Raw genomic sequence first — 24,051 nt, 5'->3', positions numbered from 1 at the left:
CTATCAAGAATAAATACCCTTTGCCAAGGATTGATGATTTGTTTGATCAGTTGATAGGAGCCTATGTGTTCTCCAAGATTGGTCTCTGATCAGGTTACCACCAGCTAAAGATTCGAAACTCAGACATACCCAAGACAGCATTCACTACACGGTATGGCTTGTATGAGTATATGTTATGTCTTTTGGATTGACCAATGCACCAACATACTTTATGTATCTGATGAATAAGGTGTTCATGGAGTTTCTTGATAAATTTGTGGTGGTATTCATTGATGACATACTGATATTCTCCAAGACTGAAGAAGAACATGCTGAACATATAAGGTCGGTCTTGCAAAAGCTTAGAGAACATAAGTTATACGCTAAGCAGAACAAGTGTGAGTTTTGGTTGAAGGAGGTCTCTTTTCTGGGTCATGTTGTCTCTAATGGTGGAATATCAGTGGATCCAGGCAAAGTGCAAGATGTATTGAATTGGAAACCACCAACCAATGTAAGTGAGATTCGTAGCTTTTTGGGATTGGCTGAATACTACAGGAGGTTCATTGAAGGTTTTTCCAAGCTTGCTAAGCCTATGACAGCTCTATTAGAAAAGAATGCTAAATTTGTATGGTCTAATAAATGCCAGGCAAACTTTGATGAGCTAAAGAAGAGATTGACTACAGCTCTAGTGTTGATTTTGCCAGATTTAAGCAAGAACTTCTCTATATATTGTGATGCATCTTGTTTGGGCCTTGGATGTGTTCTTATGCAAGAAGGAAGAGTGGTGGCATATGCATCTAGACAATTGAGGAAGCATGAGTTGAACTACCCAACTCATGACTTAGAATTGGCAGCTATGGTTCATGCTTTGAAAATCTAGAGACATTATCTAATTGGGCATAAGAGTGATATCTATACAGATCACAAGAGTTTGAAGTATATCTTTACCCAGTCAGATCTGAATCTGAGATAGCGTTGTTGGTTAGAATTGATCAAAGACTATGATTTGGAAGTGCATTATCATCCAGGAAAAGCAAATGTTGTAGCTGATGCACTTAGCAGAAAGAGTTATGCCAATGGACTTCGGATGACATTTATGTCGGCAGAGTTGTGTGCTGAAATGGAGTATCTCAACTTGAGCTTTGTCACTAATGCAATGGAATTGGTGATAGAGCCTACCTTAGAGCAAGAGATACAAAAAGGTTAGTTGGAGGATGAAAAACTTAAGGAGATAGCGGAGAATATAGTGCTTGGAAAGGCACCAGGATTCAGGATGGATGAGAATGGTACTCTTTGGTTCGGGAAAAGAATATGTGTACCTAAAGTGAAGGCTATCCGTGATGCAGTTCTACGAGAGGCACATGAGTTTGCTTATTCTATACATCCCAGAAGTACCAAGATGTATTTAGATCTCAAAGAGAAGTATTGGTGGTATGGTTTAAAGAGAGATATGGCAGAGTATGTGGCTTTGTGTGACACTTGTCAAAGGGTGAAAGCTGAGCATCAAAGACCTGCAGGGATGCTACAACCAATGAAGATTCCTGAATGGAAATGGGAAGAAGTTGGTATGGATTTTATCATAGGTTTGCCCCATACTCAAAGAGGTTATGATTCAATATGGGTAATAGTGGATCGACTCACCAAGGTTGCTCACTTTCTACCAGTCAAGACTACCTATACAGGTGCAAGGCTAGCAGAGTTGTACATGGAAAGGATAGTGTGCTTACATGGTGTTCCCAAGAAAATTGTGTCTGATAGAGGCACTCAGTTTACGTCGTAATTTTGGTAGAAAGTACATAGATCTTTGGGGACAAAGTTGAATTTTAGTTCTGCTTACCACCCACAAACTGATGGACAGACTAAAAGGATCAACCAGATTTTAGAAGATATGTTGAGAGCTTGTGCACTGCAATATGGTACAAGAGTTTGCCATATGCTGAGTTCTCATATAATAACAGTTACCAAAAAGAGTCTCAAGATGCCACCTTTTGAGGCGCTGTATGGGCATAAATGTAGAACGCCTTTGTTCTGGAATCAGACTGGTGAAACTTAAGTGTTTGGACCCGATATCCTTAGAGACGCAGAAGAACAAGTGAGAATGATTAGAGACAACTTGAGAGTGGCTCAGTCCTGACAGAAGAGTTACGCTGATACTCGCAGAAGAGAGCTGACTTTTGAAGTTGGGGATTATGTGTACTTGAAGGTGTCACCAATGAGAAGTGTGAAAAGATTTAATATAAAGGGAAAGTTGGCATCGAGGTATATTGGACCTTTCAAGATCCTAGAGAGATGTGGAGAAGTAGCCTATCAGTTGGAACTGCCTGAGAGTTTGTCAAGTGTGCATGATGTGTTTCATGTTTCTCAATTAAAAAAGTATTTGCGAGTACTAGAAGAGTAGATTCCTTTAGAAGAACTTGCTGTTAAGGAAGATCTCACATTTGAAGAGTATCTGATAAAGATCTTACAGATGGCAGAAAGAGTTACAAGGAGCCGAGTTATAAAAATATGCAAGGTACAGTGGAATCGGTATACAGAGGATGAGGCTACATGGGAAAGAGAAGAGGATTTGCAAAAGTCTTATCCACAACTGTTTGAGTAAGCAATCATCCGAATCTCGAGGATGAGATTCATCTTAAGGGGGGTAGAATTGTAACACCCTAAAATTTGCATTCTTTTAAAATAGAGCTGTCATAGGCTTAGCAAGCTTGAAAAAACCTTCAATGAACCTCCTGTAGTATCCAGTCAATCCCAAAAAGCTACGAATCTCACTTACATTGGTTGGTGGTTTCCAATTCAATACATCTTGCACTTTGCCTGGATCCACTGATATTCCACCATTGGAGACAACATGACCTGGAAAAGAGACCTCCTTCAACCAAAACTCACACTTGCTCCACTTAGTGTACAACTTATGTTCTCTAAGCTTTTGCAAGACCGACCTTATATGTTCAGCATGTTCTTCTTCAGTCTTGGAGAATATCAGTATCTCATCAATGAATACCACCACAAATTTATCAAGAAACTCCATGGACACCTTATTCATCAGATACACAAAGTATGCTAGTGCATTGGTCAATCCAAAAGACATAATGGTATACTCATACAAGCCATACCGTGTAGTGAATGTTGTCTTGGGTATGTCCGAGTTTCGAATCTTTAGCTGGTCGTAACCTGGCTCCGATTCCAATTTGTCACACCCAATTTTAAGGATAAAATTGAATGCATGAAACTCATGTGTGTCCAGGGATCAGTCACACACATAAGTTGACAAATTACAGAAAGTATCATCACGGTGTATCTTACATCATGATTTTTACCATCACATAGTCATATACATCACAATGGAAAATAAAAAGGTAGCTCTCTCATGGTAGCTCCAACATAGGGCCGGTCAACTGGTTGACCACAAGCCTAAAAGTCCTCTGGAAACTCCTCATACTCATTAACATCTGTTACCCATCCAGGATTTTTATCCAAATATTGAAAGTAAACAAGCGTAAGTACTTCCCGTACTTAAGAAGATAACAAGGGGTTATGAAAGCTCAAAAAGGATGACTCTAGTTTATTGCGGTTAGCACTTTTAGTAAGTCAAGATTTTATCATCAACTATTATCAAGTTATGCTTAAGCCCTAATTAAACCCACATGATCAGATATCAGAATCAATTGTATCATATTATCATCGTAGAACATCATAAATAAACAACAACAAATAACCAGTTATTCTGTGAGTTTTTCGGGCCACTCATGACCATGAGCACTACTGTTATAACAGTTTGTAACACTCTGTAGAGGTTGTGCACATTCGCCGTGAGTCATGATTCCCATATGCCCGGGTTAATTACTCCCATATCACTACCAAGGTGAGCGGGCGGGGTACACTATGAAGCTATTTCATAGGTTTCGCTAACAAGTTAGGGCCGCTAGGTTTCCTCAGCAGGCAGATGTAGGAACCCCCTTTCCTATGACACAAATCCTTCGTGGCTATACACATAAGAACAGGGGTAGTCCTATATCCAACGTGGCAAGCCCCTTTTATGCCATAAAGGCAACCTCTAACAAGCTAGAAAAGGTCCTATTACTGAGCTAAAGTCAGAGCCATGTGACCCTCACGGTTGCACTATCAGTCCCAGCTTTTGCCGACAGATAAGTCCTTATGGAGGGCCAAGAGCATCATGATCAAAAGTCATTTGTTCCTTCGCCCTATAATTTAGTTGATTAAAAGCAACTTTTACCTTTTCTTTCCATAGAATCATTGTTCAATATCTAGATCATGTACAGTTAAGTTGAGCGCTAGCAACTACCCATATGGATATAACCCGTAGGAGACAAGGAAAACAGGATATTCAACCACTAGGATGTCCTTACGGGTATAAAAAATTAGACACATGCAAATGAGTAATTAATAAATGGTAAATAGGACATCAAGGTAGATCCCATGCTATACTTGCCTTGGTTAACAAACTCCTGCTGGTCCTACTGGTCGTCAAAGAACTCTTAGTCTCCAACGTTCTCCTCACCGTCTGAACTCGACCAACAAAGCAACATACAAGCATTCCAAAGGCATTCATGCAAAGCAAATAAACCTATAGTTAGAACAGTACACTAGCAGTATAGAAAACAAGATAAAATGTTTATGAAAAGATTCTATGTCTCACTACGATCACGTCAACGCGAAGATCACAAAAAACAGAGCTAAAACATGAAAGTTATGAATTAAACGGGGTTTCCTATAGCAATTTATTTAATTAAATCTAACCTCAAAATTTAAATGTTGCAAACATGTTTGACAGTGGTATTAACATGTAGATAACTTTATTACGAATCTAACACAATTTGAATGGGTCGATTCGGAGCTAAAATGACGATTTTATAAGCAAAACAATGTAGTGGCATTTCTGTAAATAGAATGAACTATTTTTTAATTTAAATAAATCAAATCTGGGATATTTAAACCGGCTGAGGACTGCGGGTTCAATTAGGCAAAACTTGGGGGTCTCTTTAGCAAAAAGACCCACGAAGGGGTATCGGCCATCCTGGGCCATTGGATCACGGATGGACGGCTTCGATTAGAGCTAAGGGGGAGAGAGAAGGCCGACGGCCAAAATAGGGCTCCGGCAGGTGGGGCACCATGGTCGACAGTGAGAAACTCGCCGGCACACGCGGTTCAGGGTCTATGGGCCACGGTTCGATGAACCAAGGGCACCGGGGGAGAAAGGAGGTGAAAGCGACCTCGCCCAGGCCGAGAATGTGGTCGGAGGACACGATCGGTGGGGTGGTCGCCATGGCCGGCGATGCGAAGGTCCTTGGCGCACATGGATTGGGCCCTAGAGGCCACAATTCAACAAATTGAATGCACTGAGAGGAAGAGGGGATCAAGGCGGAGATCCTTACGATGTCAATCAAGGCGAGGATGAACCAAGGACGGCGAACGGCAGGGAATGGCGGCTCGGGGATGGCGAACCGCGCGAAGGAATGGACGCCGGTGGTTGCAGCTTCTGTGCGCTCGGGCAAGTGCGAGAGTGGAGCGGGGGAGGCAGCAGGGAGGGCGGCGATGGGATCTGGACCTCCTTTATAGAGGCCGGGGCACGAGGGAAGGAGCTCTCATGACGTGAGGTGGGCGTGGGCGATGGTTCCGCCTTGACCGCGCGCAGGACGCGGGAGGTGGGTGACGGCACCGACAAGCGGGCCCAGGCCGTCAGCGGCAGAGAGAATGAGGGAAGGCGCGGCGGCGGTTGTTTGCCCGATTGGGCCAGCCCAAGAGGAAAATGGGAGGAGGGGAAAGGAGAGAGGCGAGCGGGCCGGCAGGAAATGGGCCAGTAGGCCGAAAATGAGGAAGGGAGGGGGAGGGAAAGAATTTCCTTTTTTTCAAATTAATTTCCAAATTCATTTTCAAATGATTTTTGAATCCTTTTGAGTTTAAATCAAAACCACTCAACATATTAAATAAAATACTGCAGCATGAGTGCATCAACATGTATATATCCTTATGATTGATTTTAGTTTCACAAAAATTATTATTTTCCTATATTTGAATGCACACATAATAACATAAATAAATCAAATTTAACTATTTTAAAAGAATGCAAATTTTAGGGTGTTACATGTTGTCGATTGGATACGAGGATTCTCTCAAATAATGATCGTCAAAAACGATGAGTCAATAGAGTCAGCTATCACATTCACCGCTCACTCAACGGACTCAGATAATACAGTGTTATCATTAGAGAAAGAGAACTGCACATATGGAACATTATGTAGTTTTCCATTGGTTAGCATCTGAGTGATTGAACAGTTATGATCGACATAGACATTGTTTATTGGTTAGTCGGTTTCTTACAGCCTCGGAGGATGCTTACCCCGTCTGTGATCTCATCCCTTATGAAAGGTTGTACTCGAGCTACTTTGGTAGAGGACTACTTTTCGAACTTTGTGAATGAACATGGAACCATTGTAATGAGTAGCTTTCTAAAGCTTGTAGTCTAGTGCTAAGTTCACATGGTCCATGCTATATTCATTAGGGAAATAGAGATTGTGGGTAAGTGGTTTATGCTCCGTAGTACTCTCCGTATCCCGAGAATGAAGTGTTGTGCTGTATTGGATTCCTCCTAAAGTAACAATGCTTCATGGAAGCCAACGAAGGAAATTCTTCAGACAAAATTTACTACGAAGAGCGAATATCCAAAAGTTGTCTTGACCAAATTAGCCTCTCTAATACTCCGAAGTTAAGTAGCCTAATGCTATCACTGATGTTGGAAAAGGATGACATGCTTCTCTTTCCTTAAAAGTCTTTCGCACCGAATCTCGGGGTGAGATTCTCATAAGGGGGGCTATAACACCCCAGGTGTTTGTCACCAGTTAAGCAATGGGTTTGAGCTCAAACATGACATGATAAGTGTTGATGAAGGTGTTAAGATCAAATCTACAAGAGTGAGCTCCAACTTAAACTTGGACAACACACCCTTACTTACATGTGGACCCTTGTTAAGATTATGCAAGAGTAATGTTAAACATGCTTATTTCTTGTACATTACATCAACATGTATCCATCTTGACCAGTGAAAAAGTTTTATGAAGTTTGGAATCAAAAAGTCACATGAAATGATAAGTTATAATCTTTCTTGGATTGCTTTATTAAGTAAATGGGAATATGAGATGTCGACCCAACCTTGCTACCTTGCCCAAATGACTCTAATTGAACTCTACAACAAAAGTCATGAAGGGTTTGTGTTGAGAAAATGTCAAGAAAATGCCTCAATTGGTCGAAAACCCTAATTCCAGAGTTTAACGAGGTGCTGCTTTGACCAAGATGAAGCAATGGTTTATGTACCAGATATGAAGTTTGACCTTTAATAAAAGTTGAATTTTAAGTGGAGTAAAACAAACTTTATTTTTGGACCAAGACCTGATTCCACTTCTAATTGGCTCAAACAGTGGCCTCAATTTTGAATGCAGTGCTCCTTTTGAGCTCTCAGAAATATTCTAAGTCCTTGATCAGTAGCAGCGTGATGGCAAGTTTGTGACATTTTATCTTCCAAAGTTATAGGGCAGCTCAAGTGGAGTCCTTAATATGATTTGGAGTACACCTTGTGATGGAAACAACAAAACAAGTCTCATCATTCTTGGAGTATGTTTGAATGTTCAAAAATGATTTCAAAAACAGAAAATTTGAAGCATTCGGATTCAAATATGGGCGTTCTGAGCCTTTCGGGATGAATGAATATCAGAAAATATCCGTCCGTTTTCATCCCTACTTGTGGGATTTGTAATTTCAAATATTTTCTAATTTTTTGTAGCTAAGTATCAAACAAATGTGACATAATATGAGGTCAAAGAACTGCTGAAGCCACCTCTACAACAGCCCAAACAACACAACTAAAACTATATTCAAAAGATGTGCTTAATTGTTTGGTGACAAAAGCAATATTTCTTGCTGCTCATCAAGTCGCGCTTAGCTAAATAATCCTATTTACAGTGACAGGGATATATGATGCCTCAAGAGCATTTCCAAGCATTAGAATCGGCAACGTGGGAGGCAGAAAGTGTGAAGCTCCAATTGCATCGCCATCCAACCACGATACCCTCCTAAAAACAATTATATAATCAAACATACCCAATTACTGGAATAGGTCAACAAAGCATCAAGCCTTTATTGTGTAGAGTAGGGCTATGGCACTACGGGCTGCCGGAGTAGTGAACTCCTCCATCTCCGTGTACCCAAAGAACAACACAAACGGTCAAATGCTCATCCCAACACTGACACCGGCCAACTTGCACGGTCCCGTCGTACTTGCCAAATCCGGCAAGGTTCATTGCATTTTGAACTAGTGGAAACTTGAAATGGCATCGCAAAGTTGATTGGGGACGTTCTGGATGATGGCCGAACATTTTGAAACATGTGTAAGAATGATAAGAGAGAATTATTTGTTTGACATTGAAACAAATGAGTCTTTCTCATTTAGCACTCAAAATTTTGAACTTTCTTATCTGGCATCAAGTTGAAATTTTCTTTCCTAAAAGGCACTACCATCCATTTGAGCCAGTAACGGTGTCTAAGTAGCTAACAATGATGCAACTTCGATTTTATCTATAGTCAAGCTATCAAATTTATCCAAGTTTATATAAAGGATAAAGTCTATTTTTAACCTCCAACTCCCATGGTTGTGCATTTTTTAAACCTAAACAATGAAATTGGGTGCCTGATGCCACCAACTATTAAAACCGGGTAAATTTGGTCATCTTGACAGTTTCAAAGGTGGTTACCAATTTTGTAAAATTATTAACAACTAATTTGATCTAAAAAATTATATAAAATTCTATTTTGAATCAGAAATATATGAAACTAGTACAATTTTTGCTCGTAGTCATTCACACTACTTATTTAAAACAAACAAGATCAAAATAAAATCCAAGTAGAGCAACAACGGATAGAAATAGATAACACTTTTGGAAGAAAAATGGTACTAGTTTCACACTCTTCTAATTTAAAATAAATTAGTTATGCAATTTTAGAGATTAAACTAGTTTTTTAGTATTTTTATAAATTAATAAAACACATTTAAAATCAATTAGATAACGACGCCGAACCCCAGAGACCCACCAGGACATCCAAGCACGGGGGACGGGCGGAAGAGGATGCGGCGGCGTTGGTGTGTTACCTGTTTTGACCCGCGCCTCGAGCTCCCGGCAGGTGAGGAATTGGTACCTAGTTTCGTGTTGAGTGTTGAAAATCAGACTACCATATAGATTATTGGTTGAAATATGGACTTTACCAATATATAAAATACATCATATTTGGTACAAATATTCTTCTAAGAACAAGGTTACAACTTGTTTAGTTGGCAGGTTCCTCTCTAGACTTAGAGTGAGTTAGCCTGGCAAAAAAAGTTTCGCCACACTGTTAACTAGGGCCTTGTTTAGATGGCGAATTTTTTTGGGAAATGGTACTGTAGCACTTTCGTTGTTATTTGGCAATTAGTGTCCAATTATAATCTAATTAGGCTTAAAAGATTCGTCTCGTGAATTTCGTCTAAACTGTGTAATTAGTTTTATTTTTTATTTATATTTAATGCTTCATACATGCGTCCAAAGATTCGATGTGACGGGGAATCTTGAAAAATTTTACAAAATTTTGGGAACTAAACAGGCACTAGGAGGATGGGGTTCTTGTCTAGTCATCACACAATGCAAATAAAATTATCCTGGTATCATTCTAAGTTTTGATGGGACAACACTACTGTTTTTTCTTCTGAAAAGACATCATTTTTATTTTACGTATATACAAGCATATGTTCCTATTGAATAAGTTGGATCAGATGGTCCGTTACCGTCAGATTGCTCAAATCAAGAATATTTCAGTGGAAACACTATGGGCTTGTTTAGTTGGCGAAATGGTACTATAGCACTTTTGTTGTTATTTGGTAATTAGTGTTCAATCATAGCCTAATTAGGCTTAAAAGATTCGTCTCGTAAATTTCGTCTAAACTGTATAATTAGTTTTATTTTTTATTTATATTTAATGTTTCATGCATGCGTCCAAAAATTCGATGTGACAGAAAATCTTGAAAAATTTTGGGAAGTAAACACTGCCTATCATGGTGTCCGCACCATTTCGTTGTTATTGCACGACAATGATATTACCGAGTGGTGCTGAATTAGGTTGGTTGTGGCTAGCCGCTAGCTAGTTCTACAGTTGATTCTGGTGATCCAAATGGTTGTGTTATTTATTATTAGAGCTTATATCCGATGCATAGGGCTAATTGTTAGCCAGCTGTTTTTATATCCAGACTATCTAAACATGAGCTAATAGGTGAGCTTATATTTTAAACAAGGCTTCTACTATTTGTTAGCTAGCTTTTTTTTTTTGACTATTTGACCAATCGTCGACTAATTTAGACCATTTTTAGCCCTAATTAATAACTAGGCCTAGATCATCCAAATAGGCCCTTCTACTTGTACTTCCTACATCGACAAAAATGCAATGCCATATCCTTTGATAACATCATCACTGCAGAATCATTAGGTTTGAAGATGGCAGAGATTGCCAAGGCACCAACACCTGGAGCCTGGGGCTAGTGCTAGACTACTGGCTTGCCATAGCATTCAGAACTATCACTACATCTGAATTTCAGTTTACAGCCGCATGAGTTTATACAATTCAATGGGACGAATCCAAGATCTCCATGCTTCCGCCTATAGGCAGAAACAAACGTTGAACCGTCTTGGCATAGCTGGGCATGCACAGTAAAAAAAACTCATGCAGCCTGTGCAGGGCTTATCAGCCAGTCAACAGTGTTTTTCTCTCACAACAAACCAGCACCAGCCGGACTTATCAACCCAGAAACCAACGAGCAAACAGGCCGACGATCTCCTGATTTTATTAGTAAGAACTAGGAATGCTTGCCGTAGGTGCAGGAGCTTGTGGTGGCAGTTTGTTGATGTGAAGCAAAACATGGTGTTGACCAATCAGTACAGTACCAACCAACTACTAGATGTGGAGCTTTAGGTCATGTTCGTTTAGCTGAAAAGTCACGACTGAAAGTACTATTTATTGATTTGTTGTAAGAAAAAAATGTTGTTCCTGAAATAGTACGGCTCATAACTCCGGTGACACGGGGCCTTAGTGGTTCGTTCACACATTTTCTTCATTAACATAAGCAAAACTTCGGATGGCTTGCAATCAGTATTATATATGTTTACACTCATGTAGATGTAGGTGGCCTAGCAAACACCAAAATGACAAAAAATGAAGATTGCTACTAAAAATATGAATGGCAAAATTGAAGAGCAGCTGCCTAATTGAGACCAAATAATCTACTCCATTCCAATTCCAATTTTGACTATAGCCCTGCCTCGGCCGCTCGCCGTGGGGTGCTCTTCCGGCGGCTTCCTGACTGCCGGAAGCCATTGGACCGGATCGACTCATCATTGCTGGACCGAGTGCTGGAGCTGTTCTCCTCCATGTCAAGATTCGAGTCCTCTTCTACCTTGGGCACCCATGTTCCTCTTGTTGCCACCAGCTCCTGCGGAAGCATGCTCTATTCTTGAACCCTTCAGTTTGGCACCATCCCCTGCTCCCACCACATAGTCCTCATCGCCATCATCGGCGGCCGCCTCCAGTTTTTTCATCTCTGCTTCAATGATGTTCTCAGCGGCGACACGCTTCTGGGGCCGTCCCCTCCTCTTCCTTGCAGGCACGACCACCTCCTCGCCGCTGCTCCCCTTGTCCTCGTGGATCCTGCCACTGGTGAGCTGCTTCCTCCCTCTGCCTCTCCCCCTACCCATTGATGATTCAATTCAACAGAAGAAGGTGCAGGCAACTAAGGAAGCTACGAGATGCCTATCTAGATGCTGCCTATTCTGTTTGTCTTGTTGCTTCCTTTTTGGAGCTCACTAAAATATCTCACTTGTGACTGAGAAACTTGCTCTAGGACAGTGCAGCCAAGACAATCTAGAAAGCTGCAATAGAAATATCAAGAACCTATTGTAAAACCCAAATTGGAACATGATTGAATATTCAAGAATGGATGACAGGCCCTGTTTGGTTGGGCTTTTGGCTTTGACTTTTGGCCCCAAAAGCCAAAAGCCCAACCAAAGGCGCTGCTTTTGGAGGGTGCTTTTTCAGAAGCAGCTGCTTTTCCGTAGTTCATTTTTGAAAGCTGGTTTAACCCTACTTTTGGCTTTCTGCTTTTTGAAATTGGTGGCATAAAAAGCTCTTCCATAGTTGTTTCAAGAGAAATAAAGATAAAAGGTATATTTTATACTTGTTTAATCAAACAGCTTTCAGCTTTTCTACAGCTCACAGCCTACAGCAGCCTTTTCACAGCTCACAGCCCACAGCAGCTTTTTCCCACAGCCAAAACCCAACCAAACAGGGCCTCAACTCTTCAGAGTTGGAGTTTGATAGATCCACATCAATAATCTCAAGAAACATATATCCAGATATAAATCCCTAATGTAAGATTGGAATGCGCCAATATAATCCACAAATGTTATCAACAGAGTAGAGCAGAAACATCAACTCCTCAGAGTTGGAGTTTGATAGATCCACATCAATAATCTCAAGAAACATATATCCAGATATAAATCCCTAATGTAAGATTGGAATGCGCCAATATAATCCACAAATGTTATCAACAGAGTAGAGCAGAAACATTTAAATGATTCCATAATCAATAGATAGAGGAGATAGAAGGAAGCTGACCTTGCATCAAACTAGTATGTCCTTGAAGAAAGGGTACCCTTGAAGAAACATCCACCTGCAAACTCATTTCCCCAAGCTCAGCAGTCAAAAGATGAGATTTTTCTCTCTTTTCGCTAGCACCGAAGGGGGAAAACACTGCAGATTGGCACTGATCTTGGATCGAGATTGAGACACCAGGAGGAGAGGGAGCGAGACCCACCACAGATCAAGAAGAAACCATGGCCCAAGGTTGGTTCTGTTTGGGGAAAGCTGGAAGATTCTTGAATGAGGCTAGCAGTGATGATGCTGTGTGGCCTGTGGGCGCCGGCTGGACACCTCCTTGGTGCTTGAGCTCCAACAGTAGCTGTGAGCTCCCTGCGGCTGCGGGACAGCAGCAGCAGGGCACTACTGTACACACCACGCGATGAGAGAGGGAGAGGGAGAGAGATGGAAGGGTGTTGGCGGGCCTGTGTCTGTGCAGCTGTGCTTGCTTGCTGGAGTTGCTTTTCGGTGATGAAGCCTGCTGTCACTCGGTCGCTCAGTTTTGCGCTTTGTTTACCAACCGTTGAAAACGAGTGAGCTGGGTTGCACTTGCCCCACTGCCACTGGGCGCTTCCCCTGACAGATGCCAGTTTTTAATTATGTGCGTTCTCAAAAAAATTTCAAAAATTGACTACATGTAACCATCACATCGAATCTTGTGATACGTGCATTGGAGCATTAAATATAGACGAAAAAAAAACTAATTACACAGTTTGGTTGAAAATTGCGAGACTGAACGTTTTGAGCCTAATTAATCTATGATTGAACACTAATTGCTAAATAAAAACGAAAGTACTACAGTAGCTAAATTCTCAAAATTCGCTGAACTAAGCACGCACTATAAGTTAGGGCAGCCCCGGCATAAATTACTGCAGCATAATGACAAGCTTTACTTCTACCATTTTCTCGTGCCCTCGGGGGAATCAAAAGGCGAGAGCAAGGATCCCAAGACTGACAGCCAGGGAACAACAAAACCAGAGGCCAGTAATCAACTGCTGCAGCCGTCAAGATCCATCGGTGTAGTACTGTAGTTTCTCAGTCCCGAATCCTTAAACGGCATGATAGGTGGAAATCTATGGATTGTGCAGTCTGATAGATCGAATATAGTACTTCCTTTCTTCTAAATTACTATAGTACTTCCTTTCTTCTAAATTACAAGATGGTTTTGGTTTTTTCTAGATAATCTAGAAAAGCCAAGACATTTTATAGTACATGTATTCACTAGTACTGTGCAAGAATAATAAGATATTGGCCTCTGTTCGGTTTCGCTGAAAAAAAAAACAAACCTAAACACTGTTCCCGCTGACTTTGTTGTGAGAGAAAAACACTGAGATGGAAAAAACTAAGCTGAAAAAGTACGGATCATGAGACAAATGAACAGGGCCATTGTGAGATAGCAAAATGAAGGTAATATCCAAATTCAATTAGCCCAAGGTAGCATTTCCAAGAGAGGGGCCCTATTTAGACGATATCGGCAGTCAAAGTGATGTAACTATTAGCTTGACTCTTAAGTGTACCAAAATTATAATAACCCTATAAGTTTCGGACTCTTAAGTGTAACTATTAGCAAGAGTAAAGAATCCGCATTATTTTGAAAAAGCAAACCATCTGCAGCAACGATATCATTGACAAGTTCTGGCGTTTTCCATTATCTTGGATTATTTCGATGCTTCATTAATCTGCACTACCTTTTTTTCCCCTGAAATGAATCATGGTGACTCCGAGATCGAGTGGGCCTGGCAGCTTTAGTTAACTACCCAAAAATCAGTTGGCGTGAGGAGGCGGGCTCGGGTACGGCAAGCCCAGCGCACATCTGGAGTAGGGATGGCAACGGGTGAGAAACCCGGTGGGGGGCAGAAGAACACACCCGCCCCCACCAGGGTTCAAACACCTCGTCACCCGTACCCGTCACCCGTGACGGGTCTCAAATTTACCCAGACCCATCACCCGCGTGGGTAACGGGTACCCATCGGGTGACCCATCCCCATTTAACAATAACACAAGATCACAATTTACAAAGCTAACATCATCAAAAATTCAGAATGATCATGCAAGTATGCGGCGCAGGAAGCGGATGCGAACAGACGTGGAGACGCCTAGGTTGCGGCGCTGCTGAATGAGGAGGATTAATTGAAACGCTAGAGTTTTCTTCTCTATATACTGTTTAATGACTGAATGGACCTATGTGTCATACTCAAACGGGGGACCCATCGGGTAACGGGTTTGGGGTATACAAGAACGCACCTATACCCGCTTCACCCGATGGGTGAGATAATCACCCAGTAACGTACCCATGGGGGGCAAAATCCCCCAAACCCGTACCCTAATAGGGTTTTTTACCCACGGGTAAACGGGTCGCGGGTACCCGTTGCCATCCCTAATCTGGAGTTTGCTTCTATGTGGGAAGACTAGCTCAGCCATATTGGAGAGCCTTTTCAAATCCCACACTCTAAATCATTATTTGGATAGTTATTTATATAAAAAATCATTTTTTATATCTTTTTACTCTTCAATAGTTTTTCCATATCTAATACGCACTCTAGAGAGTCATTCTCGTCTTCTATTTTTGGCTAGCAAAAAATACAGAATAGAAGATAACTATGTTTGGATGACCATTTAGAAAAACTGTTAGAGGGTAATTTTTTACCAAAATCTATATTCCTAGCATTTAGGATGATATAGAGACAGATGCTCTTAGTTAACTTAGTTAAGTGAATCAGCCTCTTTAGAAATCCTAGTATTTGTGGCAGCGAACACACTTGTGCTCACATGTCACAACTGGCTGTGCCTGTACATGTACCAACACCAGGATGTAAAATTAATTTTCCAGGAAGCCACCATGATACAACAGACTACAAGTCTGACTACGAGAATGCTGCTCCTCGTATACTCCGACAGATTTTATTATGTAGCGATTAGGTCGCGCCAGAGCTTTATATAGAAATGTAAACCGCCAAAATTCCATCTCCGTACGGGATACTAGCCTGTTCGCTTGCTCGTAAACGATCGTAAATTTCCAGCCGAAAACAGTATTTTTCTCTCACACCAAACCAGCCAGCAGTAAATAATCCACGATACGATACGGCCTCCCGAACAGGCTTGCACTGTAGAACATCTCCGAAATCTAGGTGCATGTCCGGGTGTTTCGTTTCACAACAATTCCTGATCGTACTGCTTCACTATTCTTGCAACGACATGATAGATAGCGCATAACTTACAACTAAGATTCTTACACACTTGCATCACTGAAAAAAATAGCATGCGATGCTCGACACATTATAGCACAAAGATGAACCCCTATACAGGAGAAAAGAATATAACCACCCAATCATTTTGTAATGTCCACGTCTTGCTTGCATCCTGGGTTCACGAGGAGCAGGACAGCATGCAGACTCCAGGTCTGTATGCCCAGGCTGGTGGCAACCGCGCATACTTCTCCATTCCCGGCTGCTCATCATAAGGATTCTGCATTACTTTAAGCAGCCTGGCGAACCTCCTCATAATCACCTTGCTCAGCTGTGTCGATAGCAGACTGGCACAGATAGTTGCGGAGAATATACTTTGGATTAACAGAGTTCATCGCGGCTTTTCTTTCTTCATCAGGAATGCCACTCTCCACCAGCTTTCACACAGAATGAATAACACCGTTAGACTGGAGGTTAAGATATTAAATGTAGCAATATAAAAGTCTGGTAACAATGGTAGAGCATAATAAACCTTGATGGATCTTGGACAGTGCAGATGACAATTCACAATGTATAGAAATCAGGAAATATGACTATTAGATGAATTTTAGAGCATAGTCACATAAATTCAGAGGGAATGCAGGTAAATTTTCAAAGCACAAGGGCAGCAAGCCTGCAACAAAGAGTGGGAATTTCTGCCCAAACCACAACATGTCACTCAGTTTCCAAATGATCATTCCAACTTCACAAAAAATGGCAAAGATTTTTTTTAAAAAAAAAGAACCAAACGACAACAGAAATATCAACAGTAGCCAAAACAGTGCGCTATCACAACATCAAACCATCCCTTTTATGATAGAAGTGCATATGGAGGAAACAATTACAGAATAGGTGACCCACCTCTTCAATGTAAGTCTGTACCCAACTGATCCATGCTTCCTTCCTTTCTTTCCCAATATCTAGGAGAGCAGCCTTCAGTGGAACAAGCAGCTCATTCTCCGGAATACCAGGATCCGCTTTGACATTCGAAAGAAGACGGAAAAAGTTGGTATAGTCAACCTTATCAACTGCCAAGTTGTTAAGCAGCTTACTAATTAGCTGCTTATTATACTTGGTTAAGCCCAGCTTTTTGGTCATGATAGATTGATACTCATCCATGAACTTTGTCCCATACCTGCAACAAACAAAAAATCAAAATGTTCACACAAATAAGTTATTGTCGTCTACTGCCAATAATTGTTCAGAATGGAGGAAGAGCTCACCTCTCCATCACATAATTTGCCTCGTCTTTGCTGATAAGCTCAGCAGATGACAGTGGTCCAGCAAACTGAGCAATATTCCACAAGCCAACACCAGGTTGATTTGCAAAACAATACCTCTTCCCAGGAAGATCAGTGGTATTTGGAGTATAGCTAGGATCAAAGGCATCGAGAAAGCCAAATGGTCCATAATCAATAGTTAGGCCCAGCACACTCATGTTGTCAGTGTTAAGTACACCATGGGTGAAGCCAACACCTTGCCATCTAACTATCAAGTAAGCAGTCCTCTCTGCAACCTCAACTGCCCAGGCTGTTACAAATGGATTGCAGGTGAGGAAAGGTTAGTTCTCCGAGGATTTTGAAAGAAAAATAAAATGTGGTATAAAGATATTTGCCTGCATATTTGTTTGATGTGAGATCTATTGTTGGAGAATCTCCTATAGCTGCCTCGAATGACAAACCTTCACTCTTTTTCATATTTTCAAGATGCGGAAAGTGTTGACGTATCACGTAGTCTGCCAAACGACGAACAATTTCAATGTCCTCTTTGCCCCTCGAAGCATGTATCTGATACGAACCAAAACGTAAAAAAGATGGTGCAACACGACAAACGATTGCACCTGGTTCTTCCTTTGCATTGCCACTGCATATATAAGACAAATGATTAACACTAGAAGCATATCAATAGGTACAGTGTATTTACTGAAAACCTTCAGAAACATGATCCTTAAAATAAAATCTATTTTAACTGCTGCCAGTCAGTGTTATAAATTGCAGGTAGTAGTGTTATAGATTGCAGGTAGTGGTAATGTAACAAAGGTTCTCTAAGCATAGCATACCCTGGTGACATAGTAAGAGCAAAACTCATCCATGTTTGCAGTATTTTAAGAAAAAAGAAAAGCCTTAACAGGAAAGTGGTCCCTATACAGCATACACAGGTGATATGTGAGTACATGAGACTTGACGTCATTCGCAGAAATAAATAACATGAAATAACCCAATCCACACTCTACAATCTGCAGCTTGTGTTCAAGAATAATTTAGGGCAGTTTCATGCTTTATAATCATGTCTAGGTCAATAAGAATAACAAAAAAAAAGGCACATTAAAACAAAAGCAAAAGACCAACATACTACATTGCCACCTGTGCACAAATCAAATAATATAAAAGGACTTATGAAGCAAGCTGTCATTCAGTGAAATAAAACCACTATGCCTGAGGCACAAATAAACAAATAAGTTCTTAACAGTGATGTTCCACCGACCGCTATTACTTGAGTATATATCTGGCTCAAGCAGCCTTGATTCAAATATTTTGTATGCTACAGATAACACTGCCATCATTACCATGCTCAGCTTATAAAAAGCTAGATCATATACAGCCTTTTTCTACCTTTCCCCCCTTTTGTTGAAAATTTATCTTATAGAAGTGGAACACAGCGATGAAACATAACATGGCTTAACAGTGTACATTGGAAAATTAAGATATCATGACATACTCATAGAACATATCTCGGACAACTGATTTTCCAGTTTCAACTAGACAAAGAGCACGAGTTGTAGGAATGCCTAGACCGTGCATGGCTTCGCTGCATAAGAATTCACGGATACTGCTGCGTAGGACAGCAAGACCATCAGCAAATCTGCTGTATGGAGTCTTTCCACAACCTTTGAGCTGTAACTCCCACCTCTCACCTCGAGAGTTGACAACCTCTCCAAGAGTTATCGCTCTTCCATCCCCCAACTGACCAGCCCATACACCAAACTGATGTCCTCCATAGCACTGGGCGTAGGGCAAACTGCAGGTTGTTATCCATCAGAATGTTGATTATTTGGCTGTCTGGAACCAAATAGTAAGGATATTAAGTGATGGTACAACAAACCTTCCCACTAGTGGAGTTGCTCCTGAGAAAAACTGAGGAAAATCAGGTCTTTCCAACCTGAAAATACACAAGATAGCACATAAACAATTATGAATTTCTGTTCAACAATATCAGCAAGGATACCAAAAAAAACTGAGAATTGGATGAGTAGGCAAGGTAGGGGAAAAACACAATTCTATGCAGAAAGAAAATGATAACTGGAAGGGGGGGCACAAGTTAGAACTCAACCTATGCAATAAGGACAAATTTCTAACTTCAGTAGCTCCTGACTTGTTCAAGTCCATATATTAATCGCAAAGAGATCAAACCAACGACGTGAGTAGCAAACAAGAGGAAATCAGAGGATAGGTCATCTCGATAACAGGAGGAAGAAACCTTTTATCTATGTTCTGTTTCTTCATTTTTCGAAATACAGTGCTTTAACTGACAAGTGGGAAACCACCCATGGGACCCAAGTGGAAGACCAGATGATGTGTACAAGTTCCAAGAGTCTTAATGGTGAGCGCAAGAAAGAAAATATAGAAATTGAAGAAACAGAACAGAGATAAAAGGAAGGCTTCATTGTCAGGTTGATCTCACCCACGGCAACAGGTGTGAGAAAATTCAGCAAAGATATTCTAATGTTGTTATCCAAATATTTTGTGAACTTGCAACAGATAAGTTGCTAAGTGTGACCAGCTGCCACCTAGCACCTAGATCCCCAAGGCAGCCAAATGTCCTCAAGGAGGCAAGGACAGGACTATTGTATGTAACAATTCTAAATTTCCTTTTTCATGTAATGGCATGTTAGAAGTAGTTGTTTGGATTACCTTGGAGCGCGTAGGCACTATGTTGGACTACCTAGGCACATCGATGACCCCATAATCAAGGCAGCAGGACACCACTTATTGCCCTGATGCCACTAAGGGCTAAGTGCCATCTTTCAAACATGCTCATCACAGACCTTAAGAGTAATAAGTCAGCTAACGCTTATTTTCTCGAATGAAATCTGTTGGTTGGAATATTTTGTTAAAATAAAAACAAAGATCATGGAGATGTGACTAGCTGTTAGACTACCATGTGGGCCTATTGCCATATGGAACGACCATGTCATAAAAAGTTTCAGCATTATAGCAGCTCTTTTAGTGACTGAAGTGGCCAAGAACAAAACATGTCTGCCAAAATAAGACAATGAACCATTTCGTATGCTAAAAGGTCGAAGTGTCTTGCCACACTTCTTGTTTCTCAAAAAATGGTTATTCCGTAACACACCTGCTGTTGTCAACTCCTTAGTTATGATTGATGCACTTCCAACTTCCGATGAATTCAAAGTATCTTAGATATTTTTGCAATTTCTTTTCATACCCATACATCTCACCTATTCATTAGTATGAACTCAACTGGTTAGCTTTCAACAAAGAGACGTGCTTAGCTTTATTGCTCTCACAAAGGCCAAAGTATAAGACTACAGTTTGTAAACAAAAATGTGAGCACAATTTAACAAAATCCACATCCAAATAGTACCACTATTTCATTCTTGGATGGGAGGTTTTTGAAGCTGGGAAGAGCATGCAGCCACCAATCAGTACTCGAGGATCAGTGGCTACAGGTGATATCTGAAGAGTCAAAATGTCAGACAATTTGGTGTGTTAAATTAGCCAGCACTCTACCGCAGTGGCACACAGGAAGGACACAACTGAGGAAGTTCGCTGCAAAGGATACAATTGGGGTGTAAATTCAAGTGGTTTTAGTAGTGTCAACACTAAGCAGCTTTGTTTCAGTGCATCCCAGAAACGTGTGATAAAGATGTCCCTGCTTCTAAAATCGCCATTCCTTAGATTTATTGCAACTTGGCGAAGGATGCCCACTTGTAGAAAAGCAGCTAGAAATGGGAATCGTAAGAATCAAGGATTTCAGGCCTCACTCTTTGTGATCCAGATCGAGTAGATCGGCCACGGTGTCAGACCACGCCACCAGCTTGGGGTTATCCACTTTGACCGAGGGACACACCTTGGAGTAACAGGCGTGCAGGACCTGCAACAGCACGGCAGGCAGGTGAGCTAGCTGCTAGCCAAACAAAACACGAGGAAGGAAGGAGGCAGCTAATCGAGCGCGCTTGAATGAAGCCAGCAGCGAGCGGAAGGGAAGGGAAGAGGAGGAGGAGGCAGGCCGGACCTCCCGCGGGATGGCGTCGGATCGCGGGTCGCCGGGCAGCTCGCGGACGAAGGAATGGTCCCAGGGCAGCTCCTCCAGGGCGAGCTGCCGCGGGGCGGCGGCGCCCTCTCCTCCCACGCCGACGGGGGGCGCCTCCGCGGCGGCGTGTGGCCCGGGGGCGGCGGCGGCGGCTGAGGCCATGCCGCGGGGCAGCGGGCGGCGGCGCGCGCCTCGGTGAAGAAGCGGCGGCGGAAGGCGGAGGGCGCGAGGGGCCGGGGACAGGGCCGCGGAGGGGAGAGGGGAGAGGAGCGGGAGCAGCCTGTGCGGCCTGGTGCTGGTGAGGAGGCGGGCGGTGGGGAACCGGGGCGGCATGGCCACGCGTGCCACGGCGTATTTGGCTTGCGGGGCGGAGGGCGGGTGTGCCCCGTGCTCTGAGATAATTGGAATTTTACCGTAACGAAACTTGGCTCTTTTGCCATTCCATAAAAGAGATTTGTTGGTTTGTTAGAATGTTATTTCTATATTTTGTTGCCAATTTTTTTTTATTCTGACGGTCTCTTTTTTTTTCCTGTTTTGCCCCTGAGCCTTCAACAACCGTATCCAATCCATTTCATCCCCCGTTCGTTTGGTCATGGACACACCGACGCCGCCAGGGCTGACGCATATTAGCCGAGAGCCCCCCGCCGCCGCCTCGACGCGTCCGCACCAGCCCCCCGCCGCCACCCCGACGCGTCCACGCCAGCCCACCTCCTCGGCTGTCTCCCCGTAGCCAGCCAGGAGTCCCGACACCTTCGGCCATGCCCGCGCTGCTCCAAGTGCTGGATGGACAACCACCGGCCAGATCTCATCCTAGGGTACTGTCGACGAAATATGGTCGGCAGTCTACCTAGGGGTATGCCCAAGGTAGTAGATTATCGGCAGATAGATGCGCAAGCTACAAACAAGACGGTGACGTAAGACAGACACGAGGTTTTATCCAGGTTCGGCCGCCAAGAAGGCGTAATACCTACGTCCTGCGTCTGATTTGTATTGCTGTATGTCAATGAGAGATGTTTTTTAAAGGGGTCCCCTGCCCGCCTTATATAGTCCGGGGGCAGGGTTACAGATCTGAAAACTAATCCTATCCAGTTACAATTGCCATATGTGGCCGGATAAGGATTCCTATTCTAACCGACTAGGATCTTGCTTGATCGCCAAATCTGTCTTGACTCCTTACGTGGGACTCCAAACAGGTTGGTCGGGCCGCGCGTCGTCTTTTGGTGGACCGAACCCACTGATCCGGGCCGGCCCAAGCCTAGCTGTAAGGGTATAGGGGTTAATACCCCCACAGCTAGTCCCCGAGCACCATGTATTATGCTACGACACGCCATTTTAACCTTCTCCGACAAGTAAGGCTCGAGTCCTTGACATCTCTGACCACCGTTGTCGCCGGAGAAATAGGTTGTCCGAAGAATGTATGGTGCTCTTAAGAAAAAAGAAAAAGATTTCCGTCCTGGAAAGTGTGCCCACTTGTATTTCTGAAAAGAAATGTAAGTGGTCTTGAAGCGTAGCGTCCTTGAACATCAGATGCGTAGGGGTCGAAAAACAAACACATTCACCGCAAGGTGAAGTGTGCCCACTTAGTCCCCGAGCCTGGTAGTAGGTGACGTAGGCACGTGGTGCCAGGGTCTAAAAAGAATTCACAGTTAAGTTGAGAACCCAATTGCCGTACAGGCAATACGAGATGCACCGGCAGGTGCATCATACCGATGTAGTCCCCGAGCTTGCTGGAAGGCGAAGTATGAGCCTTGTAGGAAGATCTAAATAAATGTCTCTCAACTGTATGTGAGTACAAATCACATGTAGCCGAGGAGAACGATTCTCCGAGCAGTGGTCGGGACAGTCCCCGAGCACGATAGTAATCCTTACAATCAGTCAAAGCATAGGGGTCGATTAAATAAACACATTCACCGCAAGGTAAAGTGTGCCCACTTAGTCCCCGAGCATGGTAGTAGGTGACGCAGGCACGTGGTGCCAGGGTCCAAAAAAGAATTTCTACTGAAGTTAAGAATCCAATCGTCGTGTAGGCGATACGAGATGCACCGGCAGGTGCATCGTACCGATGTAGTCCCCGAGCTTGCTGGAAGGCGAAGTATGAGCCTTGTAGCAAGGTCTAAATAAATGTCTCTCCACTATATGTGAGTACAAATCACATGTAGCCGAGAAGACCAATCTCCGAGCAGTGGTCGGGACAGTCCCCGAGCACATTAGTAGTCGGAGCAGTCCCCAAGCACGACAGTGGTCAGAGCATTCCTCGAGCACGGCAGTGGTCTGGGCAGTCCCCAAGCACGGCAATGGTCTAGGCAGTCCCCGAGCATTGTAGTGGTCAGAGCAGTCTTTGATCACGGCAGTGGTCTGGTCCATCCTTGAGCACAAGACATGTAGCAAAAAAACTTACGCCGCTTGTATTATTATTTGGTGTATTTATTTATGTCCTTACTCTGTCAAGTCCAATCTGACACGTCTGGTCAAAAAAGCAGACAGGTATAGCACGTCACTCTGTCTTCTTGGTCTTTTTGACAAACAGTCACTTGTCACCTGTATGGAGGTGTGTTAGTGTGGGCCCTCTCACATTATAAACGAAGAGGCGCGTACACTGGTAATGAAGGGGCGCGTTTATTGGCGTAGATCTCGAGGTTGTGAAAACAACCGTCTGCGGCGTGTGCGCACGTCTCCCAAGAATCTCGGGCGGACGAAACGACGGAGCTCTTGGTTATTTATAATATAGAACTAGGAAGTTACTTTTTACCGATCCCCATTGTCATTCGCCGCCGCAACCATCTTCTTCCTCTTGCCGAACCCTATTCCTCCAAAAATCATCACCAATCCCCCCTCCACTGCATCCACCCCT

The 24,051-nt window shown here is 42.7% G+C and overlaps 1 protein-coding gene and 1 pseudogene across 1 annotated transcript; both read right to left on the bottom strand.

The window, feature by feature from the left end:
* Positions 1-11,110: 11,110 nt before the first annotated feature.
* Positions 11,111-13,151, bottom strand: LOC136529177 (uncharacterized; annotated as a pseudogene).
* A 2,694-nt stretch (positions 13,152-15,845) lies between these two features.
* Positions 15,846-21,584, bottom strand: LOC136527416 (uncharacterized). Its single transcript, XM_066520137.1, is given in 9 exon segments — positions 15,846-16,188; positions 16,190-16,324; positions 16,788-17,061; positions 17,150-17,456; positions 17,542-17,789; positions 18,645-18,944; positions 19,029-19,085; positions 20,932-21,041; positions 21,183-21,584. Coding segments are annotated over 9 exon segments (1,902 nt in total). The 5' UTR covers positions 21,534-21,584; the 3' UTR covers positions 15,846-16,068.
* Positions 21,585-24,051: the final 2,467 nt, after the last annotated feature.

This window comes from Miscanthus floridulus, chromosome 19 (genome assembly GCF_019320115.1).
Source record: "Miscanthus floridulus cultivar M001 chromosome 19, ASM1932011v1, whole genome shotgun sequence".
Classification (NCBI taxonomy): domain Eukaryota; kingdom Viridiplantae; phylum Streptophyta; class Magnoliopsida; order Poales; family Poaceae; genus Miscanthus; species Miscanthus floridulus.
The sequence above is the reverse complement of the archived record's forward strand: the minus strand, read 5'-3'. Positions and strand labels throughout refer to the sequence as shown.